Source organism: Streptopelia decaocto (genome assembly GCF_964273445.1).
Source record: "Streptopelia decaocto genome assembly, chromosome: 2".
Taxonomy (NCBI): Eukaryota; Metazoa; Chordata; class Aves; order Columbiformes; family Columbidae; genus Streptopelia; species Streptopelia decaocto.
In genome coordinates this window covers 104191659-104206704 of record NC_138655.1, presented here as the reverse complement: position 1 = coordinate 104206704, position 15046 = coordinate 104191659, and the positions used below count along the sequence as shown (strand labels likewise).

Below are 15046 nucleotides of genomic sequence, written 5' to 3'. Positions count from 1 at the left end.
TACTAGCAATGTTACAATTCTGACATAACCAGTTCTCCGACAAGTATGTCAGCAATCAGTAAATCTGTAAAAATATCCAAAGGCAAAACCTCATGAAACATTTCGTGTTCCTGATGAAATATAAAGGCACCAGCTCTTCTGAGGACATTAACAAGACTGGTGTAGGACTGAGTAGTACTTATTATTGAATCGCAGCTTAACCTTCATGAGTAGCACACAATGTACTCAAAAATGTAGTTCTTTCTCAGTCACTCCAGCGTTAACGGGAATATAATCAATTTTAAGAAACGATTCTCCATTTGTGGGGGGAGGGGTGGTGGTAATGTTTCTGTGAAGGGGTAAGCAGAGTAGTCAAAGAAACTTTTACAACTGTTAAGTTAAGGCTTGTATAAGCCAGTTGTGAGTGGGCACACAGCGCAAGTGAAAGGCAGCTACTTCATCGAGACTTTAGCAAACCAGGAGACAGATGACATCACATGGAGTCCAGCTCCCACACAGACTAAGAGGTAAACTGCCCCTAAGAATACATATATATAGTCTACCAACAAAAGGATACAGCTCTGTTCTATAAGTCAACTTATAGAAAAGAGGTTTTTAAATAGCTAATAATTTTCTTAAAGGAAAAAAAGCAAAACCCACAAGATGTTATTCTATCAAATTGCATTTGCAAGTGTTGTCATTATCAGAGTTTTGCATACTTCTCCTGTCACTTTCTGCTAGGCAGGACACATGGAGGGACATTCCATTATTCTATTGCAAAGGTTTGAGCATAAAACTGAAGATGAAGAACTTTTCTGTGTTGCACCTAGGCATTGTGATTAATTACTGTATCGTCTAGGGAAAAAGTTAATGTGTTTACTTTCCGTGTGCTACTATTTTAACACTCACAACCTTATGAAAATGCAAAGCAATATAAATAAATAAGGAAGTCTTTTATACCCAATGTTTACACAATGTAGGGATTCTAGAGATACTACTCTAACAATCAAGCATCAAGTTTTAACAAGCAACATTGACAACAATTATTTATGTAGGAAGAAGTAATTAGTATACCTGAACGTTTGGGCTCACCTCTGTCTCCATGCACTTTCCCATCATAGTTCTTGATCAGTTCTTCAATGAAGGTACCATCCTGGTCAAGCACCTCGTCTCCCATATATGGAATGTTATGTAAAACAGTTTCATCTTCTACCTAATAACGACAGTTATAATCAAGCAATTAAAAATTGCATTTTCAGTTGACCATTTCTGTATTGCCATTTTCATGATCTACAAGCGTGTAGCTATCACAGTTAAATAACTGGCTTCACTGCTTTAGCACATTTACCATTAACTAGATAAATAAAACAAAACTCAACTTCAACAGTTTCTTGCGCTAGTGTTGAGTGGCTCAAGATACCGACACTAGCTCCAAACATTAAGGTTAAGCAGGGTGTTTCCACAAAGCTAAAACACAGGAAGATTCCTAGCTTTGGGAAGCTTGCCTTTAATAAGTTAATTCTCCCTTCCTCAGTTTGCTTCATTGCTTTTCCAGAGATAAGAAAATGTGATACAAAGAAAGTATAAATTCAAGTTGTCTAAAAAGCAAGCACAGACATGCTTCGCAATTTAACCTGAACTTCACTGTCATTTTTTTTGTCCACATATAGACTAAATGCATTAATACTCCCATGTTTTCTCAGTAGAATTTACAGACCTTGATTCTCAGCTGTATCCCTATGAGGAAGAAATCAAGTAAAGGGAGTAAGAGGCCAGCATGGATGAGTAAGGAACTTCAGTCAAAACTCAGGTGGAAGAAGGATGTTTATGTAATATGGAAAAAGGGACAGACAACCTGGGAGGAATACAAGGAGGCTGTTAGAGTATGTAGGGATTTGGTGAGGAAGGCCAAGCTCCACTTAGCAGAAATTCTGGCCAGGAATGTCAAAGACAACAAGAAGGACTTCTTCAAGTACATCAGCAACAAAAGGAAGATTAGGGGAAAATGTAGGTCTGATGCTGAATGAGAAGGGTGCCCTGGTGACGGTTGATACAGAAAAGGCAGAGTTACTGAGAGAGTTGGCAGATGTTATGGTGAAGCCATTCTCCATCATCATTGAAAGGTCTTGGAGAACAGGAGAGGTGCCTGGGGACTGAAAGAAAGCCAACATTACTCCAGTCTTCAACAAGGGCAAGAAGGATGACCCAGGAAACTACAGGGCAGTCAGCCTCACCTCCATCCCTGGAAAAATGATGGAACAACTCATTCTGGACATCATCTCCAAGCATGTGAAGGAAAAGAAGGTTATCAGGAGTAGTCAACATGGGTTCATCAACGGGAAATCATGTTTCACAAACCTGATAGCCTTCTATGATGGTATGACTGGCTGGGTAGATGAGGGAAGAGCAGTGGACACTGTCTACCTTGACTTCAGCAAGGCTTTTGACACTGTCTCTTACAACCTCCTCATAGGCAAGATCAAGAAGTGTGGGCTGGATGAATGCATGGTGAGATGGATCATGAACTGGCAGGATGGCAATGCTCAGAGGGTTGTGATCAGTGGTGCAAAGTCTGGTTGGAGGCCTGTAGTTTGTTCCCCAGGTGTGAGCGTTAGGTCCAGTCCTGTTCACCTTGTTCATCAATAACTTGGATGAACAGACTGAGTGCACCCTCAGCAAGTTTGCTGATGATACCAAACTGGAAGGAAGGGCTGACACACTAGAACACTGTGCTGCCATTCAGCGAGACCTGGACAGGCTGGAGGACTGGGCAGAGAAGAACCTAATGAAGTTTAACAAGGGCAAGTATAGGGTCTTGCACCTGGAGAGGAATAACCCCAGGCACCACTACAGGTTAGGGTTTGACCTGCTGGAAAGCAGCACTACAGAGAAGGACTTGGGAGTTCTGGTCAACAACAGATTGACCATTAGTCAAAAATGTGCTCTTGTGGCCAAGAAGTCCAAGAGTGTCCTGGGGTGCACTAAGAAGAGTGTGACCAGTAGATCAAGGGAGGTTATCCTCCCCCGTTGCTCTCCCCTGGTGAGGCCAAATCTGGAGTACTGTGTCCAGTTCTGGGCTCCCCAGTTTAAGAAGGACAAGGAACCACTGGAGGGAGTCCAGCCGCAGGCTATGAAGATGATTAGGGGCCTAGAGCACCTCTCTTTCGAAGAAAGACTGAGAGAGCCGCCTCAGTCTGTTCAGCCTGGAGAAGAGAAGGCTGAGAGGGGATCTCATCAATATTTATAAATATCTCAAAGGTGGACGTCAGAAGGATGGGACCAGACTATTTTCAGTGGTGCCCAATGATAGGATGAGGGGCAATGGGCACAGGCTGAAGCACAGGAGGTTCCATCTGAATACGAGGAGAAACTTCTTTACTTTGAGGGTAACAGAGCACCTAAACCGGCTGCCCAAAGAGGTTGTAGAGTCGTCTTCTCTGGAGACATTCAAGATCAGCCTGGGCACATTCCTGTGCAATCAACCTACTCTAGGTGAACCTGCTTTAGCAGATGATCTCCTAGAGGTCTCTTCCAACCCCAACCATTCTGTGATTCTGTATCTTCCAATACCACAGAAGAAACTTCTATTGTTAAGAAAATAAATGTAAACTTTCCTGCTGATCATGATTCTGCAGCAGTGCAAAATATCCACACACTGATTAATTGAAAGCAAGAAAAAAAAGTATGTGGAAGAACTCTGCACATATACTGATAACTTTGCTACAATTATCATAGTAACCAGTCAAAGGTGATCACATACAAAATGATGTGACAAAGATTTGTAATAAGCTAAGCTTTCAAAGAAGTCAAATATCTACATCAGAAATCTAACATCATGGCTTTTGCATACAGTGAAGCTAATCAGAAGAAAAGGCTATACTCAGTTGCTACATAAGAATAACCATTATGTGGGGAGACTAAGTTCTCTTTATTTCATAAAAATTATTATTCTGCTCCAGGTATGCAGTCAATTGTGTTACATAAAGACATTCATATCCCTCAGAAAATATTTCTCATTACACTAATTCTATGCTTCCAAATAAATCTACATTTGTTAAACGCCATACAAGACGCTTGGTCACCTGAATTAAATAAACTTAGGGTCTCTTTGGAGCAAGATTTTAGAGATACTTCAGTTCACTGAGGACAAAGGTTTACTTTGCAATCAAAATTACTTTTTCTTTTTAATTTATTTTATTTTGGGGAGCCTATTCCTGATTATTACTGCCCTATTACCAATACCAAAAAGATAGGGAGGGTAGCTGGCAACAGATTTTGCTGGTTTATTTCTAAAATCGGCCCTCCATTTTCTCCATACCTTTCTCCTCCCAGCACTATTTTAATTACACTTACCATAAAATTCTGTTGAAGAGGTGACCAAGAATACATTATAGGCACAGAAGCAACAGCATTGAGAGTCTTCAGTGGGATGACTTGTTTTGGAAAATCTATGTCACTGGTAACAGAGCACTGAAATAAGGAGGTTGAAGTTACAATTACATAGCAACATTAGAAACAACAAGAAAAAAAATCACTGCAGAACACCCTACAACATATGAAATTCCAAGTGTTCGTTGAAATTAGCTTTATCAGCCTTTGAAAAAATGCATCAGATTTTTAGGACATAATAGTAAGAAAAGGTCTAGCAAGAAAAAAAGACACCAGAATTATTCATATGTCAATACCTTTGCCCATAGATCATTACATCTTTTTCCATTTAACAAGTGACTCTGATAGTATTTTACTCAGACTATTCAACCTACAATACAAATTATGTTTGGTATCTCAAAACAGATTTAGCACCTGTTGCTGCTACACTGTTGTTAGAGTATTGACTCTGGCCATCAGAGATGCAACTGAATTCCCCTGGCTTCAGGTCAATACACTGCAAAAATCATCCATTATTTATGTTAAAAAAAATAAATAAAAAAAATATATTAAAACACCTTTAATGCCAGCGAGACATCTTATGGAAATAAACCTTCCATATATCATGTTAAATCCTACCCTGTTTCCCCATTATTGTCTGCTTATTTTTATCCTATTCTCAAACCTTTGATTATGGTCACTGCTTACAATGAAAAAATGAAAATTTCTCTTAATAGGCAACTCTGAACATATCAATGAGTTTTTCAGCTACACGTCTTTTTTTGAAGAGATTTGGAGGTTTATGCAGCCTAGAAAAGATAAACATGCCATACAAATACAGACAACTTCTAGTTTATTCTTGCACCTATTCAACAGTTAATAGACACAGATCAACTTTTCTCAAATACTTGGACAGCAGTGTGAAAAACTCTGAAAAAAAGTTATTATAGAAACAAAAGCAGACAGGAACATACAAAGCTAGGGAAAGTACAAAGAGGATTCGGAGGTAGGTAAAAAAAAGTTTAGAACAGCTGTCATAGCTACCTGAAAGGAAAAAAAGGAAGTGGAGACAAAAGATCTTTCTCCTTTCCAGAAGGAAAAGATGAACACAGCTTCACATTTCTAAAGAAATACACAAAGTAATGTAACAAACAGTATACAGAGACAGCATCCTGGTAGAATGGCACAAGCCAGATTTTTTTAATTTTCCTTTTAATCCATAGGAAATGAAATTAGGTTTCTGCTGTGTAGATCAATATTCAAGACACTGTCCTATGCTAGCTCTTTATTCCCATTTCAGGCTAATGTTTGGTTTTCTAGCAGCCATCTAGAATATTTTTCACTTATTTTTAAAGAAAAATTCAAAAGTAAAAAATAATTACTTTTATCTTTGGAACTAGAAGTCTCATGCTGACAAATGAGCTACGTCAAAATGACTCAAAGTGTTTGGTACTAAGTCCTAGTTATGTTGCCCCACTGTTTTGGTGCAGAATTCAGTTTGATGTATAATGTGCTAGCACAGGACATTATGGTCTCTGATTGATGCTGAATGGACCAGCCATTAGGGAAAACCTATGCTACCAGTTATGCCCTTCAGTCTTCCCCAAACACATGAAAGCACTCCCAAAACCTGCCCATCAAGTGACTAAACTTCTAGCCAGTGTCTTATGCAATGCTGAAGAAATTGAGCACATTAAGAAAAAAATATTTTGAAGTAATCTTGTAAAACCACACCATTTATTTGCCTTACTTCTCTCATTATAAATTATGATAATCTTAAATCAAGTATTAGAGTTCTGATTCATGAGACAAAGATTGGATTTGAATGCAGTAATTGGCGTGCTCTAACAATTCAGGCAGGAAATTAACATAAAGGAACAGTGAATCAAAGTAAAAAAAATTAAAAAGAAATACAAATGATGAGGAATGATCTTTTACTGACAAAAAGAAAGTGAAAATTGGATGTGTACCTGTGTCAATTACTATAAGAAATTCTGATCCTACAGTACCATAATAGGTATAGAGCTGTACAGGAGTAACTGCATATTCAATCGTGTTTAAAAGAAAACTCTCAGGCAAAAGTCCTTGCCTGTTTGCATTAGAACATGCATGCACACAAATACACCTCTGTGGCACACTTCCAATTCCCCACTAAAATTTTAGGAAAAGGGAATCTGACAAATTTTCTTGAAGAGAAAGTGCTTTGGTTTGGCTTTTTCTTTTAAACCTATTCACAATAAAGTCTCTTAATTCTCATCCTACTGAAAAGAGTTAGCTTTTCAGATTATTACAAATGAAACATCTTTAAACTCGCTTATTTTGGAGAAGTGCCTAAAAAACAAGTAAGAAAAAGATAAATTAACATGGGCTGAATACAGAAAGATGAAGTAAGCTTAAACCACTGTTTGAGTTTACCAACACAAAAGACAGTTTGGATGCTCAAACTGCATCACAATCATGGAAGTGTTTTTCACAAATTTAACATCCAATCTGCTTGTGGAACACAAGAGTGGATTAACTCAACTAGCTCCTTTTAAAACCTTTGTGGTTAAATGACTTAAATATAAAGACGACCTTGTCACAGCTTTCATGTGCTTTAACTCAGTAAGTACCAAAGTATTCATTTATACTGCTGGGGAGAACTCCAACAGGAGCAAGATTAAACTCCCAATATTAGTGAGACAAAATGGTTTGATTAAAGGACGCTGAGGTATGATCCAAGTATTATCAGGAGTAAAGAAGTTTCACTTTTGTGCATTGTTCAAAGCTAAGTAGCCTGCTACATATTTATTGTTTTCATATCATATATCATCATATGATCAAAGTAAACAACGAATAAATTCTTTAAGAGACTCATAAGAAAAATATTTTGATGCCACGTCATGTCATGCTGGAAAAAAAGTAAAGAACAGTCATCTTTCCAGTAACGAAACAAAAACGTTCTAACAACCTTGTAAGTGGAATTACCACAACACATGTTAACCAACCTCCCTGGTCCCGCGCAATGAGCTCACAGAAGTCATGATGTGAACAGGCTGTATCCTACGTTGTTTCCATTCTTGATTTAAGATTTCAGTTCTTTCCAGTATCTTCTGACGATTAGAATTAAACATACTCTAAAAATTAATCACAATAAACATTACAACATCTTACGGCATTATAACATTTACTAAAGAAAAAAAACGTCAGCGAGGGTCAATATAGTTCATTATCCCTTTCTTTTACTCAAGCCATGTTCTCATGTTTAGAGACTTAGAGGTTTAACATGGAATTAGAATCTAAATGGAATTAGAAAGAGTATGTGGCTAAAGAAGTTGCCATACTTGCTCTCTACAGTACTTTCTGATATTTAGCATGCCTGATTCAATTACATATAAATGTATTGTACCTGTTTCTAAGATCACAAAGTTAAGACAAGTTATCAGTATGTTAACAAAGTACTTAATGAAATTGTTATTGCAAGTGTTAACTGCAGTACAACTCATACTTCAGAAGAAAAATCCATTTTTGTATCTTTTTTTAAACAAGAGAGTCAAAAGATTACATACTTTTACTTCATCTGCACGCCGGAACCTCTTGAGCTGCCTCAGTCTCATATATTCTGATTTCACACGCTTCCGCCAACAAATTGGTCCCTTCTCAGATTTTTTTCCGGTTTGACCCATGATTATCCTACAAGAGACAATGCCATTTTAATATCACCAAATCTGACACTGCTGCTTAAAGAGTTAGTTAAAGCAAAGTTAGGTAGGACACATTCCTTTAATTCCTTTCAATCAAACAATTATAAAAAGAAATACACCACACAAACAAAAAACCCCAACACATTTAACTGAGACAAACTGGAAAACAGTAATTTTAATTACAAATCAGTGTGACCATTCACATCTGCTTTAAGCACTTCTAATACCTCTATATAGAGAGGTACCTCATGGATTTAAAAGGGTGAAGCGGAACAAATCAAGATTCCTACAGCAAAGACACACATTGGAATCCTTGTAAATTAACTTCTGGACAGCTTTGCTCATTCATGGCATACAGGCCTTTCCCTCCTCACAGGAGTGGTCCTCTTCAATAAGATACCAACTTCTAGAACAGGCTTCTGGAGTTGATTTCAAGTGCAAAGAGGTACTCCAAGTACAATCCTCCTACCCAGCCACTCAAAGTGTCAAAATAATCTAGAAGTTCAGAGAGAGTTTTGAAAGAGCCAGAATCGGAGACCTTGCTCTTTTCTCAAGTATTGTACACAAACCCAAACTGTTCAACTAGCTGCAAACAGGACACTGATTCCACTTTAACTGATCACCCGCCTAGTACCAAGTGCTTCGTTTTTATGTTACAGGACTGTTGGCAATCAAGTTGTATTTTTACATTATAATCCAAATAGGTTGCTAGAATATGCCAATCTGCTCAGCATTTTTCAGAATCAAGGACTGTATGCTGTGACTATGCTGGCAATTACTATTTTGACAGCATCCTGAAACAAGGGAAACACAAGACGAGGGCAGGGTTGCCCCAAAAACTATACATTTAAGAAACCAAACCTGAGAAATGAGGATAAGAAATGTCACAGACAAGGGCAGCTCATGCTGGGTCAAGACTGAGGGAGCAAAAAATGAGAAACTCTTACAGAAGGGTACTGGACACTACCTCCATCCCTGAAATGAAAACTAAGGGACTTCAGGGAAACATCAACATAATCTCTGGGACAAATTCAGGACTGTAGATATTGTCTCAACCAACTATTGGTCCACTTTTACAGTAGTACCTATGTGTAAGAAAAACCTTCCCCAAACCTCTTTATTCCACCATTTCTACTGTTCACACTTGTAAGTACTCTGAGATGTAACAAACCACACACTTTTCATTTTGCTAAACAAGAAAAAAGCCTATACGTTTTCATTAAATTATGTTGTCTGGGGTTTGCAGCTAGAATTGCAGAGCAGAAAAGCTAGTGAATTTTAAGATCCATTTGTCAGAACGAGTCCACTTTTCATATGAAGTTTCAGAATATTCCCTACAGCAGCACAAGTGGCACAAGCTAAATCCCATCAGTTTAAGAATAGTTAAGCCTGTCTTAAGAAGACAGCAAAATGTTAAACAGTTTCCATGTAACAAATAAAAACATGATACTGGATTGTCTTAGTGCAATGGTCTGATTCTGAGACCCCTCAGGCCATATCCCTCTTCTCTGTCCCCATTTGCCCTCTGAATCCTGCCTAGCTGTTTCTATTGTTCTAAAATCTTCTTTTGGACGTTTTTATCCTCTTCACACCACCACCCTACAGAAACTACCTAGCTGCTGAAGATCACAGTCCTGAGAACTTTTGTCCAAAAGTAAGAAACTATGTAGCAGTTAACTCCTTATTCACAGGCAGATTATCTGGTCCCCAAAATAGATACAAAAAACCAAGCATGACTCTAAAGCAGTTACATTGTTTCTAGAAAAAGCTCACCCCACAGCAAAGAATGACTCCCATGCAGAACCTGAGCTAACATTGCCAGATCTTACCAGGCACCACAACTAAGGAGAAAAACCTTGCCATGACTCCCTGCACCCTCTGTGCAGAAGAGGGAACACTGGGAAATGTAGTGAAACATCCCAAGTGATTCTAGCATCAACCTGGTACAGCCACAGACAAGGACTGTTTCATTCCAGACTGGGCAATCATGCCAATGCCACAGCAAGCAAGGAGGTGGCTTGTGCTGCCCAGGGAGGTTGTGGAGTCTCCTTCTCTGGAGACATTCAAAACCCGCCTGGACGTGTTCCTGTGTAGCCTCATCTGGGTGTTCCTGCTCAAGTTGGGGGATTGAACTAGATGATCTTTCGAGGTGCCTTCCAATCCCTAACATTCTGTGATGTGCCACACTTAAATACAAAGCCTTAATAAATACCTCGGGTCCAAAGGTGTGCTTAACCCAGCCAGTCCTCTCAAAGCACAGCTCTGAAGAACTGAAGTGACCCCACACTGCATATTCCATACATACAGCTGACTGTTTCTACACTCTGCTCGCCAGCTCTCATACCATCCATATTTTTCCATTACTTGTAATATTATAGCTACCCAAGTGCCTGAGTATATCCATGCACAGTATACCTAGGCATGTGGGTAGAATTGGACATTAAATAATTTACAAATTAGAAGACAAATGTAATTGTAAACAGACCACTATCAAATACAAGAAAACTAACAAAACTAAATATTTTTTGGACCAATGAGGAGTTTGAACTATGGTTTTAGGAAAGAGACATACTGAACCCACCTAACACTGATTTAAAAAAACAAACAAACAAACAAACCCAAACCAGAAACACTACAAGGACACAAAACCAAACATATCCTTTTAATCTATTCTTTTCAGTTTCTACTCATGCTCACATGGCTGGAAATAAAAACAACAAAAATCAGCAGTGTCGTACAGCGTATAAGTTTGTGTTTTAAATAAACTCTGCTAAGCATTTCATAATGATGTACTAGATCCACATTCTTTACAATAAATTTTAAAGAAACTTCATGCCTATAAGCTTAAATCAGCTAATAGTTGCTTTCATCAGCCAAAGTGTATACAATACATTGAGAATTTGCAATGGGAGACGAAGAAGTGTTGTAAAGTTTCAGCTCAAATTTCTCCTGTTTTGACTACAGAACACAGAAGTAGTTTCATTTAAAGAAAACATCCTATTCTTCTTCAATCACTTTTGCAATATCCATCAGTAACAGACAAGCACACAGATAATTCTCTAAACTAGGCAGTCTATTCAGGCAGTCATACTGCTGCCCAAGACAATATTTAAGCTCCTCTGGCTACCCTGCAGAATTTCAGGGGAAAAATAAAAAAATTATGAAAATTTTCCAAGTGGAAAGCAAGGGAGAACAAATGAGGGGGTCTGCCCTTTTAAAAGAATGCTATGAGTTTGTAATTGTGTTAAATATTATACAATATTCAAAACCATACCGATATTACATTACCTTCCCCCTACTCACCATTAGCATGCCCACAGCAACATACTTACACTAAGTTCTCTGGACTGGATGCACTGGTAAACTCAAAGCATGCATCTGAGCTGGCTTCATGAGCTGCCACTTCAGGTACCACAAACTTACCGATTTAAATTCAAACCTACATAATGAAGGTATCTACTCAAGTAATTTCTTTGGCAGCAATGGCATCTTACAATCACTCAGAGCAGACACTCTTCTTTAGGGCATGCACAGCAAGCTGGGTTAAACTGACCAAAACCAAATAAAAAGATCACTTTTGTGATTGATTGTTTTCTGAAACACAGATCAGTTTCATGATCACAACTGTGGATTCCTGTGCACAATCATAAAATAAGGAAGGAATTGATAGGAACTCAGACCAACACTGAGGAAAAACTAGTATGGGCAATTACACCACAACCAGGCACTGGTTTTATACATTAGTTTGCTCAGGAGTGTCATGTAGGTGTGCTCTTTAACGGTAAACTGTTATCAGATCCAGACAGCATATACGGAGAAATATGGAGACAGCACAAATGGAGAAATTATTATATACTAAACCCTATCTGAAGTCATTATTGAACTTTAAGCATCCACATAACTTGGGTTTTAGTCTAAAAAAAGAAAAAAAAAAAGCAACAACAAAAAAAGAAAAAAAAAAGGGGGGGGAAACAACACCACACCCCACCACACCCTCCTATGGTTTCTCAAACTAAAAATATTTTTGCTCAGGCAGCAGAATTTAGGACAACTTTCATGCTCAACTCAAAAAGCAGAATTTTAGCAATGGAAGGGATTAACAAGATTTCTTTTTTTTCCATAAGCCTGCAAAAAAATCCATACCTGCTATAAAACAAACAAACAAAAAATCAAGTATTAAAATAATATTTTTTTAAAAATCAATGCATTAAGCTTAGACCTAAAGTTGTTAACTTCCCAAAAACTACCTCATTAAAAAAAACCTCAAATGATCTTTTATGTTACAGGATTTTACATAGCATAATACAACAAAATTATTCTTCAACTGTAGCTAAGTATTTTTCAGCTATGTTAAACTAAAGTTTTTACTCATAAACTCTTGAAATTTACTTTTAGTGTATTATTTCATGCACCCTAAACGCAAAACAAGACAATACTCTCTATGAACCTATCTTAAACCTTGCCAGAGTAAGCAGCTTCCAGTAGACTCTTGTTAAAATTATCAAGCACCTGAAAATAAGCTATCAATAAAACACATACATATTGCCAGATTTCAAAAACACTGACTTGAACATTCATTATAAATTAACACAGTAATCTGCCAGATGTATCTTTTTTATTTATAACAAACTTTTGTTAACAGCATGGAGAGATTAATGAAAAAAACTATGGTCAAGAAACAATATTACTTTCCTAGGCTAAGTAAGCAAAATTGTTCACTGCTGTGATTTCAGAGCTGCTATTAATAAATACTACCACCACATTAAGTCATGCAAGCTGCAGGGGTGGGGGGGAAGAATGACACTCCCAGAACCTCAAAGGGCTTTTTACCTGAGCTATTAGCAGACCCACACACACAAAAAAATATGCCTTGAAATTTTATAGTTGCTTACTACTCTACTTTCTGGATTTTCTAAAGCAAAACAAAACATGGTTTTATTTCAAACTTATCTATGTAAAGGAGCACATTCACATTTCCATGGGAAAAAAAAAATATTCCCAAGGTCACTGACCATTTGGGTATTTCAGATACCAAACCAGACTGACTGAAAAAGTCTCTCGCTCTGAATACAACATAGAAAAGGTTAACATAGTTTATTAGTAATATTTCACTACAAAACCACATTTATTCTTTTACAGAATTAGTGAAACAGATGGGAGTAAACTGTAGTGTGTTTTTTCACTATTCTGTATTATAGGAATGAGGTATTTTAAGTTTATAGTGCAGATCAACCTATTTTTAATCAAGAAATACCTAAAGACACTTATCTATACTTTAAAATTTACCTCATGTTGTTATTCTGTATGTTGAAGTTCTATATCATTAAACGATGTTTAAATTTAGAGAGAGAACTTATATCAAGTGCTACCATCAGTTCAGCTACCTTCCTAAAATGCTATTTGGTGTCAGTTTTATCTGGAAAAAGACATCTGTCTATTGTACCATTGGCCCCTGGTCACTCATTTCCACCTTTGCTTAGCCTTCTCTGGTGTGAAAGCTTTAGTGCTTATGATTCCACCAATAAAACTAGGTCAGGAAAAAAATCTGTCTGCACAGCCCAGAAAATAAACACATTTTGTTTTCAAATACAGTTTTTCAACAAAATCAGCTTCACATGCTGCTTTGGTTCAGCAGCCACATTAATTTTTGAATCAACACAAGTTAAGGGGGGGCAACACTGGGGCAGGAACAAGACCCAAAGAATTGAAATTGGACATTTTAGGCTTCAGCAGAAGTGTTTGTCAAGCCACGTCATCTCTCTGCCACTCAGTTTTACCAATACAGAAAAATTATACTTAACAACCAGAAACAGGAAACATATACTAATCCACCCATGCCAGCTGTACCACTTTTCAGGCAGATAAATGCCAACAGGTTTGTAACAGCATACAAAGGCTTAACCTCTTTTGGGCTCTGTTTGGCAGTATCTAAATGAAATTAGTCAGTTAATGAACTGAGCTAAGCAGGTAACTCCAAACAGAGGAAGGGACAGTTCACCTGTCCCTTCCTCACTCTGACAGGCTTCAGCTGTTGCAGATGAAGTAGGTTACAGAAACACTCATCATTAACTCTAACAAGATTCCATGTTCTGGAATTTGAGAAAACTGTGTGAAATCAAATATCCAAATCTCAGAATACTTCCTCTTCCTCCCCACCAAGTTAGCAGAAAAACCTTGAGTTGCAAGCAGAATTAAAAGCCTGTGTTTCAATTGTATTGTATTTTGGGTGACAACCACATCCAAGACCTTTTACTGTCAACCCCAACACCAATATAGACTGATGGCAGCTGTAGGCCTTTCAGGTAATATGGCAACACCAAAAGCAGAAGGTCTGCTGCCATAAATAGGCATACTTTTGTGATGAGCAGTCTCATCACAATTAAGGTCCTATTATTGTGATACAGTTAGTAACTTGCAATTATTATTTGCAACACTAAAACACATTTCAATTAGTGGAATCCCTTCAAAAGTAGCACTCTGTCACTACAATATTGCAGAGTGGTTTATGCACCAACAACTTAAAATCTTTGCCTCCACTGGAACAGATTTGTCAAATTCACTCTCTACTCCCTGACATAATCAGTGGCTTCTAGCATACTAACTGTTACCTAACAGAATTTAACTTTGAAGAACATCATCTCAACTTAACTAAAACTAAGCAGCACATTCACTTACCTATTTGGTTTTGGAAGCTGACAACAAGTACATCTCTATGTATTTCTTGACTAGGACTGGGAAAGTGGGATCCTAAAATGGCATACATTGTTCTCTTCATTGTCTGTCTACACTACTTCCGCATCTCAGCTAGAATTTATATAGCAAAAATGACAAATTTTATTTAGGTGATCAGTTACATCAAATCAGATCTTTTCTGCACTCAAAAGAAGCAGAGTTTCATAATTGAACTAAAAAGTAAAAATTGCTGATGCTGGCCTGATAAGCACACGAAGAGAAACTCCGTAACCAGAAGAGTTAAGGGAAAGAAGCAAGGTCTCTCCCTGTCAATGTCAGCAAAT

The 15046-nt window shown here is 37.7% G+C and overlaps 1 protein-coding gene across 7 annotated transcripts in view; it reads right to left on the bottom strand.

Moving 5' to 3' along the window:
- The window catches only part of EZH2 (enhancer of zeste 2 polycomb repressive complex 2 subunit), a 49594-nt gene that overhangs the window by 23088 nt on the left and 11460 nt on the right, over window positions 1–15046 (bottom strand). For 2 of the 7 annotated variants that reach the window (XM_082044808.1, XM_082044809.1), the window contains exons 2-6: window positions 7896–8019; window positions 7335–7463; window positions 5392–5469; window positions 4333–4449; window positions 1054–1192 (exon numbers count right to left, since the gene is read on the bottom strand). In XM_082044808.1, coding sequence (XP_081900934.1) covers window positions 1054–1192; window positions 4333–4449; window positions 5392–5469; window positions 7335–7463; window positions 7896–8012 — 580 coding nt within the window. In that variant the 5' untranslated portion in view covers window positions 8013–8019. The remainder of the gene's footprint in view (window positions 1–1053; window positions 1193–4332; window positions 4450–5391; window positions 5470–7334; window positions 7464–7895; window positions 8020–15046) is intronic. The other 5 variants (XM_082044810.1, XM_082044813.1, XM_082044811.1 and 2 more) reach the window with 5 other exon arrangements.